This window comes from Callospermophilus lateralis, chromosome 12 (genome assembly GCF_048772815.1).
Source record: "Callospermophilus lateralis isolate mCalLat2 chromosome 12, mCalLat2.hap1, whole genome shotgun sequence".
NCBI classification, from domain to species: Eukaryota; Metazoa; Chordata; class Mammalia; order Rodentia; family Sciuridae; genus Callospermophilus; species Callospermophilus lateralis.
The window spans coordinates 59,538,029-59,554,805 of record NC_135316.1 but is presented as its reverse complement, the minus strand read 5'-3'; the positions used below and the strand labels follow the sequence as shown (position 1 = coordinate 59,554,805).

General features: G+C 32.0%; 1 protein-coding gene across 4 annotated transcripts in view; it reads right to left on the bottom strand.

Annotated features, from left to right (window-relative positions):
* Diaph3 (diaphanous related formin 3) overlaps window positions 1-16,777 on the bottom strand; it is a 464,142-nt gene that overhangs the window by 136,027 nt on the left and 311,338 nt on the right. For all 4 annotated transcript variants that reach the window (XM_076871975.2, XM_076871976.2, XM_076871977.2 and 1 more), the window contains one exon: window positions 10,075-10,210. In XM_076871975.2, the coding sequence (XP_076728090.2) occupies window positions 10,075-10,210 (136 nt within the window). The remainder of the gene's footprint in view (window positions 1-10,074; window positions 10,211-16,777) is intronic.

Below are 16,777 nucleotides of genomic sequence, written 5' to 3'. Positions count from 1 at the left end.
CCTTCATGACCAATTCTGGCACCAGTGACTGGATTTCCTTCATCTTTAAGAACTGAATGTCAGAATGACCAAAATAGGGAGAGAAAAAAGAGAGCCTATTAATAAAAAATAAATAAAAGCCTGAATCCACCTCTGACCTTATGACACATTGATATTTTCATCTGAAAAGATATACAAACAATAGTAGAAAAATACTATGGAACATGAGCTGGAATAAAAAGATAAAAGCACAATGGTTGTGCTAGATTGGTTACTGAAACCATCAGCAGCCCAGACATTTGTGAGCATTTCAAAAGTTCAACTGCACAACTTTCCATTTCAAGCTAACAGAATCTAAAAATCAGATAATTCCCTATGATCAGAAAAAAGCTTACAGATTGAGTTTTTAGTCAGCTAATGATTAATTCCTTATTGTTCAGTACAAATTGACCACTTTGCAAATGCATGCTTTTGGTCAGAGGAAGACAAGAAAAAAAATAGAACAGTTTTTTTTCATTCTATGTCTTAGAAATCAAAGAATAGAGTCTATGGATTATTGATCTGTATGAAGAATCAGGAAACTTTTTCTGTAAAGAGCCAGTTAGCAAGTATTTTAAGCTTTGTAGGATATATGATTTGTATTAGAAGTACTCACCTCTGCACAAAGGCAGCCATAGGTAATATGTAATAGGCATGGCTATTTTTACACATGAAACTATTTATAAACACCAGTGCAGCCCAGCTTGACTCTTCCTGTAGTTTGATCTATATCTTAACTTCTCACATAAATAGCAAAATGCTAAACTGAACACAAAATGAAATAATTTTTTTGACCAGTTAAGTGTTAATCAGTTGTTTGATAGATCTCACTGGGTGTCTTCCTTCTGTGGTATCTACTGTGAGTACACACTGTGCAGGGTCTTAGGAGATAAAGAATGTGTAAATGATGTAATTCTATGAGATTAAAACACATAAAATGAAGAAAAGCGAGTATTCTATACATAAGTTATATGGCAAGACAATAATGGCTAATAAGAAGTGAATTGTTTAATATTGAGTACAAATAATCAGAGAAGACAGTATAAAGAAAGTAAGAATTCAACTAAACCACATTTGACAGTATTCAGTAGTTAAGAATTAAGAAAAAGGTTTTTATAATATAAATGAAGAAGAAAAAAACACAAGAAATAAATTCAGAGAATTAGTAATGATTGTGCCTGAGGTAAAATAGATAGTACAATAAACTCAAAAGAAACAGAAGTCACTAAGTCACTGAGAAGCACAAATTCAGTCTCTTATCCACAATCTCTGTGGTCCAATGTGTTTTAAAATTCAGAATTTTTCAGACTGTGAGGAAGTGGAGCAAAGTAAAACAGGTGTATATATATGATGTAAAATTGTAACATGCTCAGTGCAACCTGGAATTAAACTCGTGTCCATAGCATTAGTATTCACATTCCAGGGGACCTCTTATCAGTCCAGATCAGGTCTGACAGCAAATAAGTTTGGACACTAAGTTTGGTCACCTTAAAACTTAGTCTTCAATGCATTTTCTACTTCTAAATTGCAAAAGGGGCTATGAATGACTTCCTGCATTAAGTTTCAAAGACAGCAAAAGCAATCCTTTTTGTTGTGGTTGCTAAAACTTTGTTGGATTGGTTGCTTTAGTTTTTTGACTGGCACCAGTAAGTATAAGGCATTACGGATGGTATAAATTTCACTTATGTTTCAACTGTAATGCATACTTTCTTTTTTGAAAGTTAAAGACTAGACATCTATAAAGGTGACATCCAGGTTCAAAAGTCTATCTATGGAGCTCAAATAACTGAACCTCTCTGCATCTTAAGGCAAATGGTAAAACAGAAACTTATTTAATGTTTAAGAGGTGTGATTTAAATAATATAAATAGACTATTTCTTTAAAGTGGGGAAAATTATAGTTAACTCTGAAAATTAGGTGATACCAATTTACTCTCTGATATTAAAAAAAATACATAACTTTGCACCAAATCCAAATAATAGTTCCATTCAGGATTGGTAATCTAATGTAATGAGATGATCATGACAACAATCCACTGCATTGCAAAGTACACAAATGTAAATAATGGCAGTATAAAAGTTAAGGAGCTTTGAAGTTGCAAAGAAAGAAGATGTCACTGTGATTGAGTCCGCCATTATATAAACAATATTATCAAAGTTTTAGAGTTCTCCATATTGTGATAAAATCAAAATAATTGACTGATATGGTTTTTTGCCTGATAATATATCAGGTTAAATCTGTGTTTGATAATAGAAAGCTATGAATAAGTGATGTTAATATAAATAATTCTTTGATAAAATTCTGAGAAGTAATCCATGCTATACCATAAACAATTAAGATGTCGTGCACCAAATGAAGTTGATCATAATGGGCACTTAAATCTTTTATTTCAAAACAAAAACAAAACAAAACCAGAGTCCACTTTTGACTTGGCATACAGTTATTATACAAAATTTACAAAAGAAGCAATGAAAAGACTATTTTGAAATCAGCAGTAAACAAAGGGATATAAAAATGTGCCAGAAAGATATTTAACAACTGCCCCTGCAGCTGTGTTACTCTTTGTTAAAGAGGAAAAAGAAAGTCACTGTTTCAAGATATGTTGTGCTGAAGAAGCCTGCTACACAAGGAAGATATATATGTTACTGTACACAAAGGTTGGACTCTAAGTTTCTTTTTTGTTTTCTTTTTAATTTTTAGTTGTTGATGGACCTTCATTTTATTCATTTATTTATATGTGGTGCTGAGAATTGAACCAAGTGCCTCATACATGCGAGGCAAAAGCTCTACCACTGAACCACAACCCAAGATTTACGTACATAAATGATAGTTTATATAGCTATTAAACCCTTGCAAAAACTTTCTTGTAGACTATGATTTCAAAGTCTTAACAACATCCAAAGGGAAAACTTGTGACATGGCAGAGTTGGAGGAGATGGACAGGGTGTATCAGGATACCTGTTCTTAACTAAAACACTCTGGGTGTTTGTGTTGTTTGCTAATCTTACTATACTGCAAATGATCTGGTTCCTTTACTTCTTTTCCTGGTCAAACATTAAAACCACTGGAGACATTTCCATATCCTCAGAACTGCTTAAGCCTGGTAACTCTGTTAGACCCACAAATGCTGATACCACTGAATAATTTCTCCCAAAAGTGGGGAGGCAGGTTGTTGATGTTATCCTCCTGGTCAGTTGGAGACATAAAGATAAACACATCTTTGTACAATCAGAAGAATCAAATTGAATTTGAACTGGAGTAGGGAAGAATCGTTAATTTTGGCAATCTCTTAAAACCTCCAAACACAAAGGGAGAGACCACCTGGCTTAAAGCCACTTCTTATGGTACAAAAGAGACAGTTGAACCTCTCACCCAAGATTTCCAGGGAAAAGATAGTTTGCAACCTCCTTACATAGGTATGGTCTGGTGTCACTTACTAGTTACTAATAATTTCTTGGCTCCTTCATGTTGGACTACAGTTAAATCATCAGCGGTAATGTAATAAGAGAATGATAGATAAAAAGTTGACCTTTAAGGGCCGTGGATGTAGTTCAGTGGTGCAGTGCTTAACCTACCATCTTGTGAGGCACTGGGTTCAATCCTCAGCACCACATAAAAATAAACAGAATAAAGGTATTGTGTCCATCTACAACTAAAAAAAAAAAAAAAAAAAGAAAAAAGAAATAAGAAAAAAACAAAAATGACCTTTAGTCAGAAGAGTTTAGTACTACAATACTGATTGCTAACTGCCTGATTATGTGCAAGGAAGTTAAATGTTTTGATAAAAGGTCTCATTAAGTTTGTTATAAGCATTATGTACAATAATAAATATATAGAGAGGCTGGCAAATAACATGCGATTGATAGATGTTAGTGATAGTTATTATCATCATTATTACTATTATTATTATTGCTGAATTATAAAAGATGGAGGAAAGAAAAGAGAAATACATCCTAGCCAATGCAATTTAATTTGTTCGACCCTACTACAAAAAGAAAATATTAAAACCACTGCCCTATTTATATGCATCAATTGCCAATAACACTAGAAAATTGAAAGCACTATTGCACCAAACTAGAATATATGCAATTATGGGAAATAATGTAAGTTTTATGATATCTGTAGAGGACAGGGTAATTGTCAAAGCCTTTATGAAAGCAAGTACACACATTAATTGTGTATCTGTTGAGATTGGCAGAGACATTCCCAAGTAGTATTTATGTAATATGCATTTCCTCTAAAATGGATGCCTAATTGCTTAGTTATTCTAAATTGCAGAATGGAAAACAAAGGAGCAGTTTTGGCCATGTGGGTAAACAACGGATTTCTAAAAGCTAATTATCTCTTTATTTAATAGACTGAAGTTGCACCAAATGAGACATTTAAGTCTAATAAATAATAGACAAATTGTAACCTAAAGACTAAAATATAGGAGCTTCTCGTATAGTTTTTATTGCTCCATTAAATAAGCTCTTATTTACTTCCCCCACAAAACATAATTACACAACACTGAGTCCATTTCAAGGCCATTCTGATATGCTATTTAAAAATTATGTGAATCAACTTACATACTCAGGAAGTCTTAAAGCATAATAGATGAATTCTATTATCAAATGCCCTGTTTACTTCCATGATTAAGAAACAGAAATGGAGTTTGGAAAAAAGTGTATACAATCACATTATTCTCATTTATCTTTATAAAAATGTTTATACATAAGGATAGTTGAATACATCAAATAAATAAAAAAATAAATACTAGCATCTTTGCTTACTAATATCTAGTTTGGTGCTTTAGATAGTTTCACAGTTAAAATAACTCAAATTTAAATATCAACTTCAGACAATTTATTCAAAATTTATGTACTGATTTACAAAATGTAATTGCTTATTTAATGTAATAAATAACAAATTATTCAACAGAAATAACCCAAACTGTATGTATTTAAAAGAACTCCAGGATTGCTATTTTTCTTTGTCATTTTTTAAAATCATTTTTTGTATTGCTGAGGTTTGAACCCTGGGGGCCTTTGCACATGATAGGCAAGTACTCTGCCACTGGGCTACCCCCACTAGCCTCAGGATCATTGTTTTAAAAGAAAACTAAAATAAAATAAAATTTAAAAAGACTTTTAACACTACAAAACGATATAAGATGCTGTGTTATTTCAGTTTTACTGCTCAAAAGGATTTTTAATGCTTCATTTTTCTTTTGGGGGGGAATCTAGCTCACTACTTGATCTTTATTTACATTCTATTAACAAAAATCATATTCTGAGATGATGGTGATAACAAAAAATAGTAGATGGGAAAATAGTTGCCTATACTCTTGACAAAAGCAAGTGATGATTTATGAAGGATGAGAAAGAGCAGGGATTTAATTTATGCTACTAACTCAGGAAGAGATACAAGAATTTGTAAATATGTGAAAAAAATTCAGCTTTAATTTGCATAGGGAAAATACTAAACTCATGAAAATATATAGAAGGAAACTCCCTGTGGGTTTATGGCAAGGTATATAGGGATATTTCTCTTCCTATCATTCAGGTATATCCTATATACAAAAATAATATAAAGCACAAAGTTCCTGGTAACAAAACACTGGTGTATATTCTGTAATTTGCCCTTCCACATTTTTTTTTTTAATATTGGGAAAGCCAAGCTGAAGATTTCTACAAATAATTGAGCATTAGTTTGTCCTGTACTAAAACACAACCCCTACAAAGAAAAATTACATAGTGAATTTTCAGCTGATCCCCCAATAAGATATTTTAAGAGCACACTACATCAGCAAAGGTATTACAGCATATAAACCTGAGTGTGCTTACCCCCAAATAAATACACTGGTTATGAATCCTGTCAATTTCTGAGTATTCTTATTAACCATTATTTTGAATTAGGAAGTTTGGTATATTTTACTATTTTCTTAGTACTACTAAGACCAAATTTTGTCACTACACCGATCCTGCCAATCTCCATCATTATCCTGCCTTATTATACTTCACATAAATTATTTTCCCAAATTATATATTTAGTTGTCTGATTCCTTCAATTTTAGCCTTCATTACAGCAAGGACCTTACTTATTTACTTATCACTAAAATTCTGACATTTATAAAAAAACAATTTTTTGATGAATAAAAGAAACAACAAAAAGTGATGTAGGTATTAAATTTCTTTCCTGTACCAATAAAGTCATAGAACACATAACTTGTATTTCTATTAGAAACTATTGTGTCTTTATTTGAGGATGCTTGTCAAATCTCAGGACAAGTGTAAAACTCAAGGTACAATTAAAAATGAAAAAAACTGATATTCTACATCAAGGCTTTTTCAGAAACTAAGTGCTAATAAGACATACTACTTTATTAACTTCTATTTCAAAGACCTTCAACTACTTAAAAAAATCATGATTTGACAAAAAGTATTTCCTATGCATTACATAGAAAGAAAAATGTAAGTGCATATTTTTACTGATATATGAACAATATATCCACAAGTAACTAATATTTTTGACTCTTATATGACTTGGCTTTGGCAGCCACTTTAAGAGACTGAATACTTCTATTACATTATTGTATTATGTTTAAAGGAAAACTAAGAACCCATTTAGAGTAATCATCACTTATTTGTGTTGTAGAAGAGATTTCCGTTTCTTTAGAAAAATGTATAATATGTGATATATTGCTAGATAATCTAAAATCCCATAGTTTACAAGAAAAAATTTTCAAATATTTTTAAAAGACAAACTATCTCAAAAGTAGCTCCCGAAATCACAGCTTTCAATTTCAGCATCTTGCTTCAAATGACTTTGATTACAATAATCATATATAACACAGTATATGATATTTATTTTATAGGCATATTATTACTTAAGGCTCTATTTTAATATTATTCATATATATTAGTATTACCAGACTGTTCTCTGAAGAATATTATCTTGGGAAGTATCAAAAAAAAAAAAAGAAAAGAAAAAGAAATAAAAGTACTCAGGACAGTAAAGAATTTGAGAAACTCCGAGTGAGAATTTTTCAATAATTTAAGCCCCACCTATGATAATTTGCAGACTACATTTGTGAAGAGATAGTACAGAAAAAGCTTTATAAAATAATTCAATAGGTCCAATACAATGAGCTCTATGATAAACAAAAGATGCAATGGAGTCTCTCTTTGCTATTTTAAAAATTATAAATATTCAAATTTATTTTAAAAATTAAGGATGGAAGGTAACAGTAACATAAAGTTATTTATCTCAAAGCAAAATAAAACAAATATTAACCATAATTATTGGTTAAATATTATAAGTTTTATAAAATTCAGACACATAAACTTGGATGCTATAATCTACATATCAAATACATGAATGATTAAGGAAGAATTAAAAGTAAGTTGAGCATAGTCATATTATAAATAATGGATACTAGAAAAAAATTAAAGTAGGTATGATATTGCTGAAAACACTACTTTCTAAGCATAAAGGTAACGGGGAAAAAATGACCTAGGCAAAAACTACAAGAAAACATTATAGGACAAAAATAAAACACCTATATGTCAAGATATAATAATAAAAAGCTTAATTTGGTAAAGGTATTTAAGGGAAGGAATGATGTATAATGAGCTAATCTGTAAATCGAGTGAAAAGAACTATGACAGCACAAATTACAAAGAAGGAAATACAAATGAATTGTAAGTACTTAAAAAGGTCCTAAGTCATTAGTACTCAAGTAAATGCGAATTCATATAAAACAGAAGGACTTTTAATCTTCTAAATTAGTAAAACTCTCAAAAAATGAGACTTCTCAACCAAGGCACAATTATAACCCAATGTTGAGAGCTATGGAAATTATAACATTTTTGGACATCAATTGTGTAACTTGTATCCCAAATCTTAAAACATTTTTCCTTTTCTATTCTGTATCTTAATGAAGGGATATATTTTCTAATTATGTGTGCATAAACATATTGATCACAATAGAAAGCGAAAATGATTACTTCATGACTTTATTACTGAATTATCTAAATTAGATGGAGTATGACATATCAAATGGATTCAATTGCATAGATATTAAAAAATACAGACTAAGAACAACACAAAACATTCAGAAAATTCAGCAAACTAACATAAGATACTAAGCTGCATATTTGCTAGGAACACAGTGAATTTAAAACTGAAAAATATGCCAAAATGTTAACAAGTGATTCTTTGTATAGGGAGATTAGGGATAGTGATCTTTTGATTTACTGTTTTGGGTGTTTTCAATAATAAAAAGTATTATTTTAAATTGGAAACATAAAATAAACCTATTCTTTAAAATGGAGCTTTCCTTCAAGATAAAAAAATAAAATTTAAATATTATCAAGATTCCACTGGTAATTTCATTAAAATTTCAGTTTTCCAAATCCATGTAATGGAGAAATCCAGAGAAGTATGACATAGGCCCTTAGGCAAAAATCCTAACAATGGAGCCAACTTGCCATCTAGTAATTCATGTAGAGGAATCTTAAACAAACCTGGAGCAAATGTTCAAATAACAGAATGTTCCATAACTTAGGCAGCAAGATAGTAATTCACAATTATTCCACAAGCATATTTTAAATATAAATACTAAATCCTTTTGATTTCCATTTTTATTAACATTTTTTAAGATATTTCTGAGAATATTCTCTTCATTTCAAATGTAAAGAAGAACGTATGCTTAAATGATTTTTCTTAGAAGAAAAGTGCAATACATTAAGATGTTTAGTTTCCTTAATTAAACATAAAAATCTTCCTGTAAAAATGAAAGAAGGCAAAGCACATCTCTCTCTACCCCTGGGGAAACTTTAGGTGAATCTGCTGCCCTGAATTGTAATCTATGGTGAATCTGCAGTGAAGCTGATGGATTTTAATTAACTCCTTCTGCAATCCTTAGTGGTATGGAGGTAAAAGGGCCAGAAATTTCAGGTATTAAAAATATAGCTACAATTTACTTAATGAATTATTTTGCTTCTAAATTAGTAGTATTGTTTAGCTTTGAAATATATAGATGTTTCTGTAATGCTGGAAAAAAATTATTTTTTCCAAAAACTTTCTATTAAAAAAGATTGAAATTTTATAAAAGTATTAAAAATAGTATAGTGAACATATCCTTTGCTATAAGTACCCGTTACCAAACTTTAGCAATAGTTATTTAGAACCAATCTGTTTCGTCTATGAGATCACCTACTTCCCATTCCCTACAGACTATTTTGATTTAAATCCCAGACATTCTGTCTTTTTGCCTGTGAAATTTCAGTATGAGTTTCTAAAAGATACTCTGGAACATATTGATAACAATATTATTACATATACAAGACAAAAAAAAATCAAAATTTTTGACTACTTTTTTTTTACAGTTATCTGATGGGATTGGGGTATATATAAGTTCCACATACTACAAATGGATGCTGTCTACGCCTCTTAAAGTCTCTTGGATTTTTGTTTGTTTGTTTGGCTTGGGTGCTGTTGGTTGAATTCAGAGCCTCTGGTACATAAGGCAAAAGCTCTATCATTAAGCTGCCCTCCTAACCCACACTTTTAATGATTTAATCCATTACTTTTTTCCCTTTCATGGAATATTTTGTTAAAGAAAACCAGGTAACATGTCATGTAGAATTTCAGAGCCAGTTTCCAAGATTATAAAGCTACTTATTGACAAACATCATGACAGATTGGTTTCTGGAGTAATAGTGAAAAAAATGAGAATAGGCTAGAGGACTAAATCACAAATGTGCAACATTAAGACATAGCACTTATTAGCAAAGTCAAGGTAGAAAAACCCATAAGAAAACAATTGCTCTAACGTTTAACTACAGAAACAGGTAGTCAAATTTTAGTTTTTCACCAAATACATTGAAATGCTAATAAAGTAACTCATTTAAATGTGTGTGTGTGTGTGTGTGTGTATTGGGGAGGGTACTGAGACTCAAACCTAGGGCCTTTGCATTCTAGCAAGTATTCTTCCTCTGACTTACATCCCTAGTCCAAACCATATACATCTTAAGGGTACATAACTTGAATAGCAAATTTGATAGTACTCACCAGTCTTCATTTCTAGTAAGCGCTTTTTCTTTTGCTGGCGTTCAAGTCTTTCTTTCTCTGCTAATTCTTTAGCTATTCTGGCACGTTTTTCTTTTTCCTCTGCTTCTCTTTTTCTGATGTTCTCCTTTATTGCTTGCTATTACAAATAAATTTCAAAAAATGATCAATTTTAACCAGTGATTCTAAAGAAAATGGAAAATTATCAATCTGAAATTATATGCAAGGTAGAACCATGACTGAATATCATTTAAATAATGGTTAGTTCTTATATTAGTAACAGTCTTTTAAAAGGTATGCACATATACCTGTGTTAAATATATTTTATTCCTATAAATATACCATAATGTTTAAAACACCTGCATCTAAGTGGAATTAACTAACTAAAAGGGAGAAGAGAGACAGAAACTAAAAATAAGAACATTTAATTCACAAATCAAATGAGCCTTCTAACATATTTTAAAAAGTGTCTTGCAACTGTATTTGTGTCTTCCATACCTTCGCTGCTTTAAGTAAGTTATTAATATAAGGAAAATGGTTAAGGAAATGATAGGAAAGATCTGAAATCTATGGCTACTTTATATTATGATCAATAATTTTTCAATTTTCTCATAAGGGGAGAAGTATTAAAAAGATAACTAAATAAATATTTGGTGTTTCCAAAAGAGGTACTCTTGATGAAAGCCAATAACAACATGCTAATTAAAATAAGTTCTCAATCAATATGTGATTAGTCACTGAACTTCTTATTTCTAAATTTTATACAAGAAATTCATTTCATGTGGCATCAGCAGGAATCAGCAGGTAAAGATGGATTTTTGTTAAGTGCTAATAAACAGCATGGCATCTTATTACATATCTTCTAGAGATGCCATTTATTTAAGTGCCAATGAAACGAAACAGGCTATCACATTAGTTTACTACCAGTGGTATTAAAAAGTGCTAATTATACTCTAAGTCGATGGCTTATATTATATTTGGGGATACTTTATTTTTATTGTGCATTCTTTCTTCATTTTATAGTTGCAGATAGACCCATACCTTTATTTATTTATATATTTATTTTTATGTGGTGCTGAGGATCAAACCCAGTATCTCTCACGTGCTAGGCAAGTCCTTTGCCATTGAACCACAATCCCAGCTCCTATTGTGCATTCTTTTTTAACTGAGATAGTGTAAGTTATTCATTAGAAATCATAAAATGAAGACAGATATTATTGATCAAAACAATGAAAGGGAAAGAACAACATACCCACTCATTCATTCAGTACATAGGCACTGAGACCAAATGATACTGTTCTTCCAAGGCGGGTAGGGGGAGCAGGAGAGTTGGTTTATATTTGGTGTGACAGAGCAGAAAACAGACAATAAACAGCAAAAATCTGATGTATATTTAAAAAGAAGTGATGTGATGAAATGCCTGGAGATTTACATTAAGTGGTAAGATAAGGCCTCACTTTCTCTGTTGTTTCAAATGTCATGGAGCTAATTATGTGATGATCTGGGGGAAGAACCAATCAGGTAGAAGGAAGTGTTAATGTCAAGGTTGTTGGGAGGTTGAAGAGAGAAAAAGAAGGAAAGTATATTGGTAATGAGTTCATGGAGGTAAGCCGAGGCCTGATGAGTTAAGATCTTCTAGGACAAAATAGGGGAGATGGATTTTTTTCCCAGGGTACCAGAGAACAATTGGAGATTTTTAAGCAGAAAAATGTAAGAATAGTATTCAAAGATAAAAACACTAATCAAGCACCTTCATTCCAAATCACCTTTTCAAAAGTTACCTGGCCCTCTTTACATTGCCCTGTTATAATATGGGCTCAAGAACCTACAAATTTGTTCTCTCTGGCTACTGCTATTGCTGCAAGTAGAATAATCTATTCTTCAACTCTGACCACAGTGTTGCATTTTTTTGCCAACATCCATGAAAATGTGGCAGCTTAACTTGTTAGCTTGCCAGTAGGTAAACTCTTTACAGTTCTTGACATAAATTACTATTATTGTTAAGCTATAAAATACCAATTGTAGTACTAGATGCTTTCATATGCAATCCCTACAAAGCTCAAATTTGACTCCATATCATTCATTCTGGCACAGAATGCTAAGTACTTGCTCACTGCAATGAAAGTAATAAAAGGCAGAAAGATTTGAAAACTTGCTACAGTCTATGTTTTCTACCATGTTGCCTTATATTACAGTCACATATGTTAATAGCTATGACAATATCAGTTATAAAGTCAATATATTCTATAAAGGCAGGGGAAGGCATCATGAAAGAAAATAAACATGGGTTCAAAAATGAGTGTGTGTATGTTAATCAAAAAAAGCTCTTCTGTGTTCCATGTGGGTATGTATGATGGCTAGGAAGAATGTATTGTGATGAAGAAACAGGTAAGCAAATATTCAGTACTCAAAACTATTTCTTGCCTAAAGAAAATGAATAAAAACAACCATCAAAAGTTAAGTAATATATCACCAGCTTATTTATGAAACTTATTATCGTATAAAATTTGCTGATGTAAATTTTCTACTTTAATAGATGGATATATTTCAAAGTGAATATTTAATATAACATCTATTATCAGAAATAATTGCCACACCCTTTTAGAATTCTACTGGGTTATCACAAGTCAAAATTACTTTGCAAGATCTATAAAAACAATGTTTACATTTAGAAATAAGGTTTGAGGAAGTTCCTAAAGCTATTTTCTTTTAGGGAAAATGCACTATTGATTTTCACTTAAAATTTTGCCTCATTTAAAACTTATCTTATTCTGATACTATATTAGGAAAAGAATTTTTAGGTGGAAAATGTCAACAGCATAGAAAAACGTATTTAGTCTGCAACTAATATCCAGTTGAAACAGTAATTTGGAATTTTCTTTTATGCCAAACATAAAGAAGTAAAATAGCCCAAAATAGAAAAACCAAATGACACTATTTTAGGTACAATGGCTAAACCAGTAATTTGCAATTTTCCTTTAAGCCAAATATTAAGCAAAACTAAGCCAAACATTTAACAAAAATAATCTAAAAGAGAAAAAGTAAATATTTATAACATTACAACTGCTTCTTAGTTATTTCACTCACAAATTCAAAACCAGGAAGGAAAATAAAGGTGAGCCGCACATAATGAATGATAACTGGCTATAAGACACTGTCCCTCCACCCCACAACAAATCAATTGAAAAATATATACTCACACTGAACCCACTGATCACTTTTAATTTTTATTTATTCTTTTGGTTATATATGACAGTAGGATCTATTTTGATATATTTATATAGGCTTGAAATATATCTTAATCTAATTAGGATCCCAGTCTTCTGGATGTACATGATGGGAAGATTCACTGTGGTGCATTCATATATGTACATAGGAAAGTCAAGTCAGATTCATTCCACTGTCTTTCATTTTGCTTTTTGGTACTGGGGATTGAATTCAGGGGTACTCAACCACTAAGCCACATCCCCAACCCTATTTTGTATTTTATTTAGAGCAGGGTCTCAGTAAGTTGCTTAGCACCTTGAAGTTCCTGAGGCTGGCTTTGCGATTCTCCTGTGTCAGCCTCCCAAGACCCTGGGATTACATGAATGAGCCACCTCGCCTGGCTGTCTTTCCTTTTTCTATCATCCCTCCATTCCTTTCATTCCTGTTTGTCTAATTCACTGAACTTCTATTCTTCATCATCCCCCTCCTTGATGTGGGGGAATCCATACCTCAGAGAGAACATTGGACCTTTGTTTTTTGGTGACTGGCTTATTTCACTTAGCCTGATAGTCTCCAGATTCATTCATTTACCAGTGAATGTCATAAAGTCATTTTGTTCATGGCTGAGTAATATTCCATACATATCACATTTCTTTATCCATTCATCTGTTGACAGGCATTTAGACTGGTTCCATAGTTTAGCTTCTGTGAATTGTGCTATTAACAGTGATATGGCTATCTCATTTTAACTCCATTGGGTATTTACCCAGGAGTGGGATAACTGGGTCAAAAGGTGGTTCCATTCCTAGTTTTTTTGTGGAATCTCCATACTGTTTCAAGAGTGGTTGCACCAATTTACATTCCCACTAATAAGGTATGAATGTACCCATCCCCATGTCCTTGCCAAATTTGTTATTTTGTTTTAAATGGTGAAAAAAAAGCATATGTTTAGAATTAGACATCTGGACTCTGTAGATGACTTCAATTTTGTTGGAAAAGTCCAAAGCATCATAATCGAGAGCCTTCTCTCAATCAGGCCTGATTAGGGTGTTAACCTTTCTCAATGTCATAGAACTACATTACACCTTCTTTGATCTGGTTTTTGTTGGCCTTGACATCCACAATGAACACAAGTGTGTTGTTGTCTTCAATCTTCCCCATGGCTGACTCAGTGGTTGGGGAAACTTGATGAAGTTTCTCCTGAGGGTGCTCTTCCAAGAAATTTGGGGTGCCTATAGAGCTGCAATGTCTTGGGCCTACCAAAAGGTAGGTGACATGCAGATCTCCTTCTGTTTATGGCTGTCGACTCCCTTCAACACTCCCTTCTTTGGGAGGGGCAGGAGATTCATTCTTAGCTTTAAGTGCAATGTGGGTGAAAAATGTCAACATTTACAGTTACTTGTATTCTTGATAACTGCAATTCTGGTTGGAGGAACGGGGAAATCTCAGTGTAGTTTTAATTTGCATTTCTCTAACTACTAGAGATTCTGAATATTTTTTCAAATATTTGTTGACTGTTCATATTTTCTTCTTTTGAGAAGTGTCTGTTTAGTTCTTTTGCCCATGTGTAGAATGGGTTATTTGTTTTGGTTAAGTTTTTTTAGTTCTTTGTATGTTCCTGGAAATTAATACCTTATTTGAGGTATTGATGGCAAAGATTTTCTCCCATTCAGTAGGCCCTCTCTTCATGCTTTTGATTATTCCTTTGTTGTGAAGAAGCTTTTTGTTTGATACAATCCCATTATTGATTTTTAAATTTTACTTCTTGTGCTTTAGGAGACCTGGTTTTCTCTTTACTCAATTGAAAAAAAAAAAAAAAAAAGTTTGTACTTGCACTGGCACACTGACTATTTTCAGCTATACATTACCAAATGACATTCTTTGAGAATATATTCCCAGATGAAGCCTAGTGCATGCCCTTCTCTGAAAGATGCACAGACTTACCAGTCCACACCAATGATCACAGAAGATTTCAAAACTTTACCACATTTGATTTTTGAATTTAAATGACATAGTCAATAACCTAAATTCCTAAGGCTAAAATGATTTCCATGGTAATGATGAGTAGAAAAACATCTACATAATAACATATAGGTACATTAACAAATATGTTATGAAAATATATAGACATATCAAATGTGTGTATTCAATTAGAAAATATGAGCTAACAATTACATCCTCACATAATTTGATTTTATACAACTGCTATAACAAGAAATTTTCCATGACTAGCTTAAGTATTTATTATGACAGTATGTAACGCATTTTTTTCAGATGAACCAAAATGCCCCAGAGTGAGTAAATTTAAATGAATGCATGTAATATGAGTAAAATTCAGAAGTATCTGGCAGAGAGGGATGCTATATAAGTCGTAGCTTTTATTATAAATATAATCTTTGGATTTCATAAAAATCTCACCATCCTTTATGTTAACTTTTGGGACTTTCTTTTCGGGGGAGGGGGGAGTACTAAGAATTGAACCCAGCAGTGCTTAACCACTAAATGACATCCAGGGCCCTTTTGAGATACGGTCTTGCGAAGTTTTTGAAGCTGGCTTTGAACTTAGGAGCCTCCTGTCTTAGCCTTCTGAGTTGCTGGAATTACAGGCAGGTGCCACCACACTCAGCTATAACCTGCTTTTTTCACTTAAGATTTGTTTTTAAGATTGCTCCATTTTTAAAAGTGCAAGTTGCACTTCACTTTCAGTGCCTATATTAAATTGTGCTATTTACTTTCCCATCAATGAGATTTTTCTCCAATATTCGGCTACAATGAATAATGCAGACATGAACATTTTGGTATGTGTCTCCTAGTACACATATATAAGAGTTCTTTAATCATACTTGCGATACTTGGTCCTTAAATCAGTTTAAAAGTTACTCTTTAAGTTAACAAATAGAAAGCCCTTGACTGCAATACAAGCAGTATTGAGTATAATTTCTTGAAGCTTTTTCTATTCTTAAAATACATACATGTAAAATCATGGTGGAATTCCTTGTAAACAATTGTTTAAAATGTGGATCATGGTGGAAATAGATTGAAAGCCACTGCTAAGACAGGAATCGAATTTATGAATGACATGACTGAAAAGTCTTCATCATACTAGATACTACTAAATTGTTTTCAGAGTAGTTATGTCAATGTATATTGAGACTTTTTCTACATAATCACAATCTACACACTCACCAAACCTGTCATGACAAGTCTTCTTAATTTCTTCCATTTTGCTGGTATATTTGATATCACATTCTGCTTTTAATCTGTATTTCTGTTACCAGTTAGTTCAAGCAGCTTCTCATATATCTGTAAACAAACATTGGTATTCCCTATTCTATAAAATGCCTGTTCATATGTTTCACCTACTTTCTTTTGGGTTATCTCTTTCTTAATGATTTGTCCTTCTCTAAACAATGTGGATACAAATGTTACCATTATAAACAGAATGCTGAAATTTAAATGTCCTGTACTTTATCTTTCAATAAACAGAAATTCCTAAAAC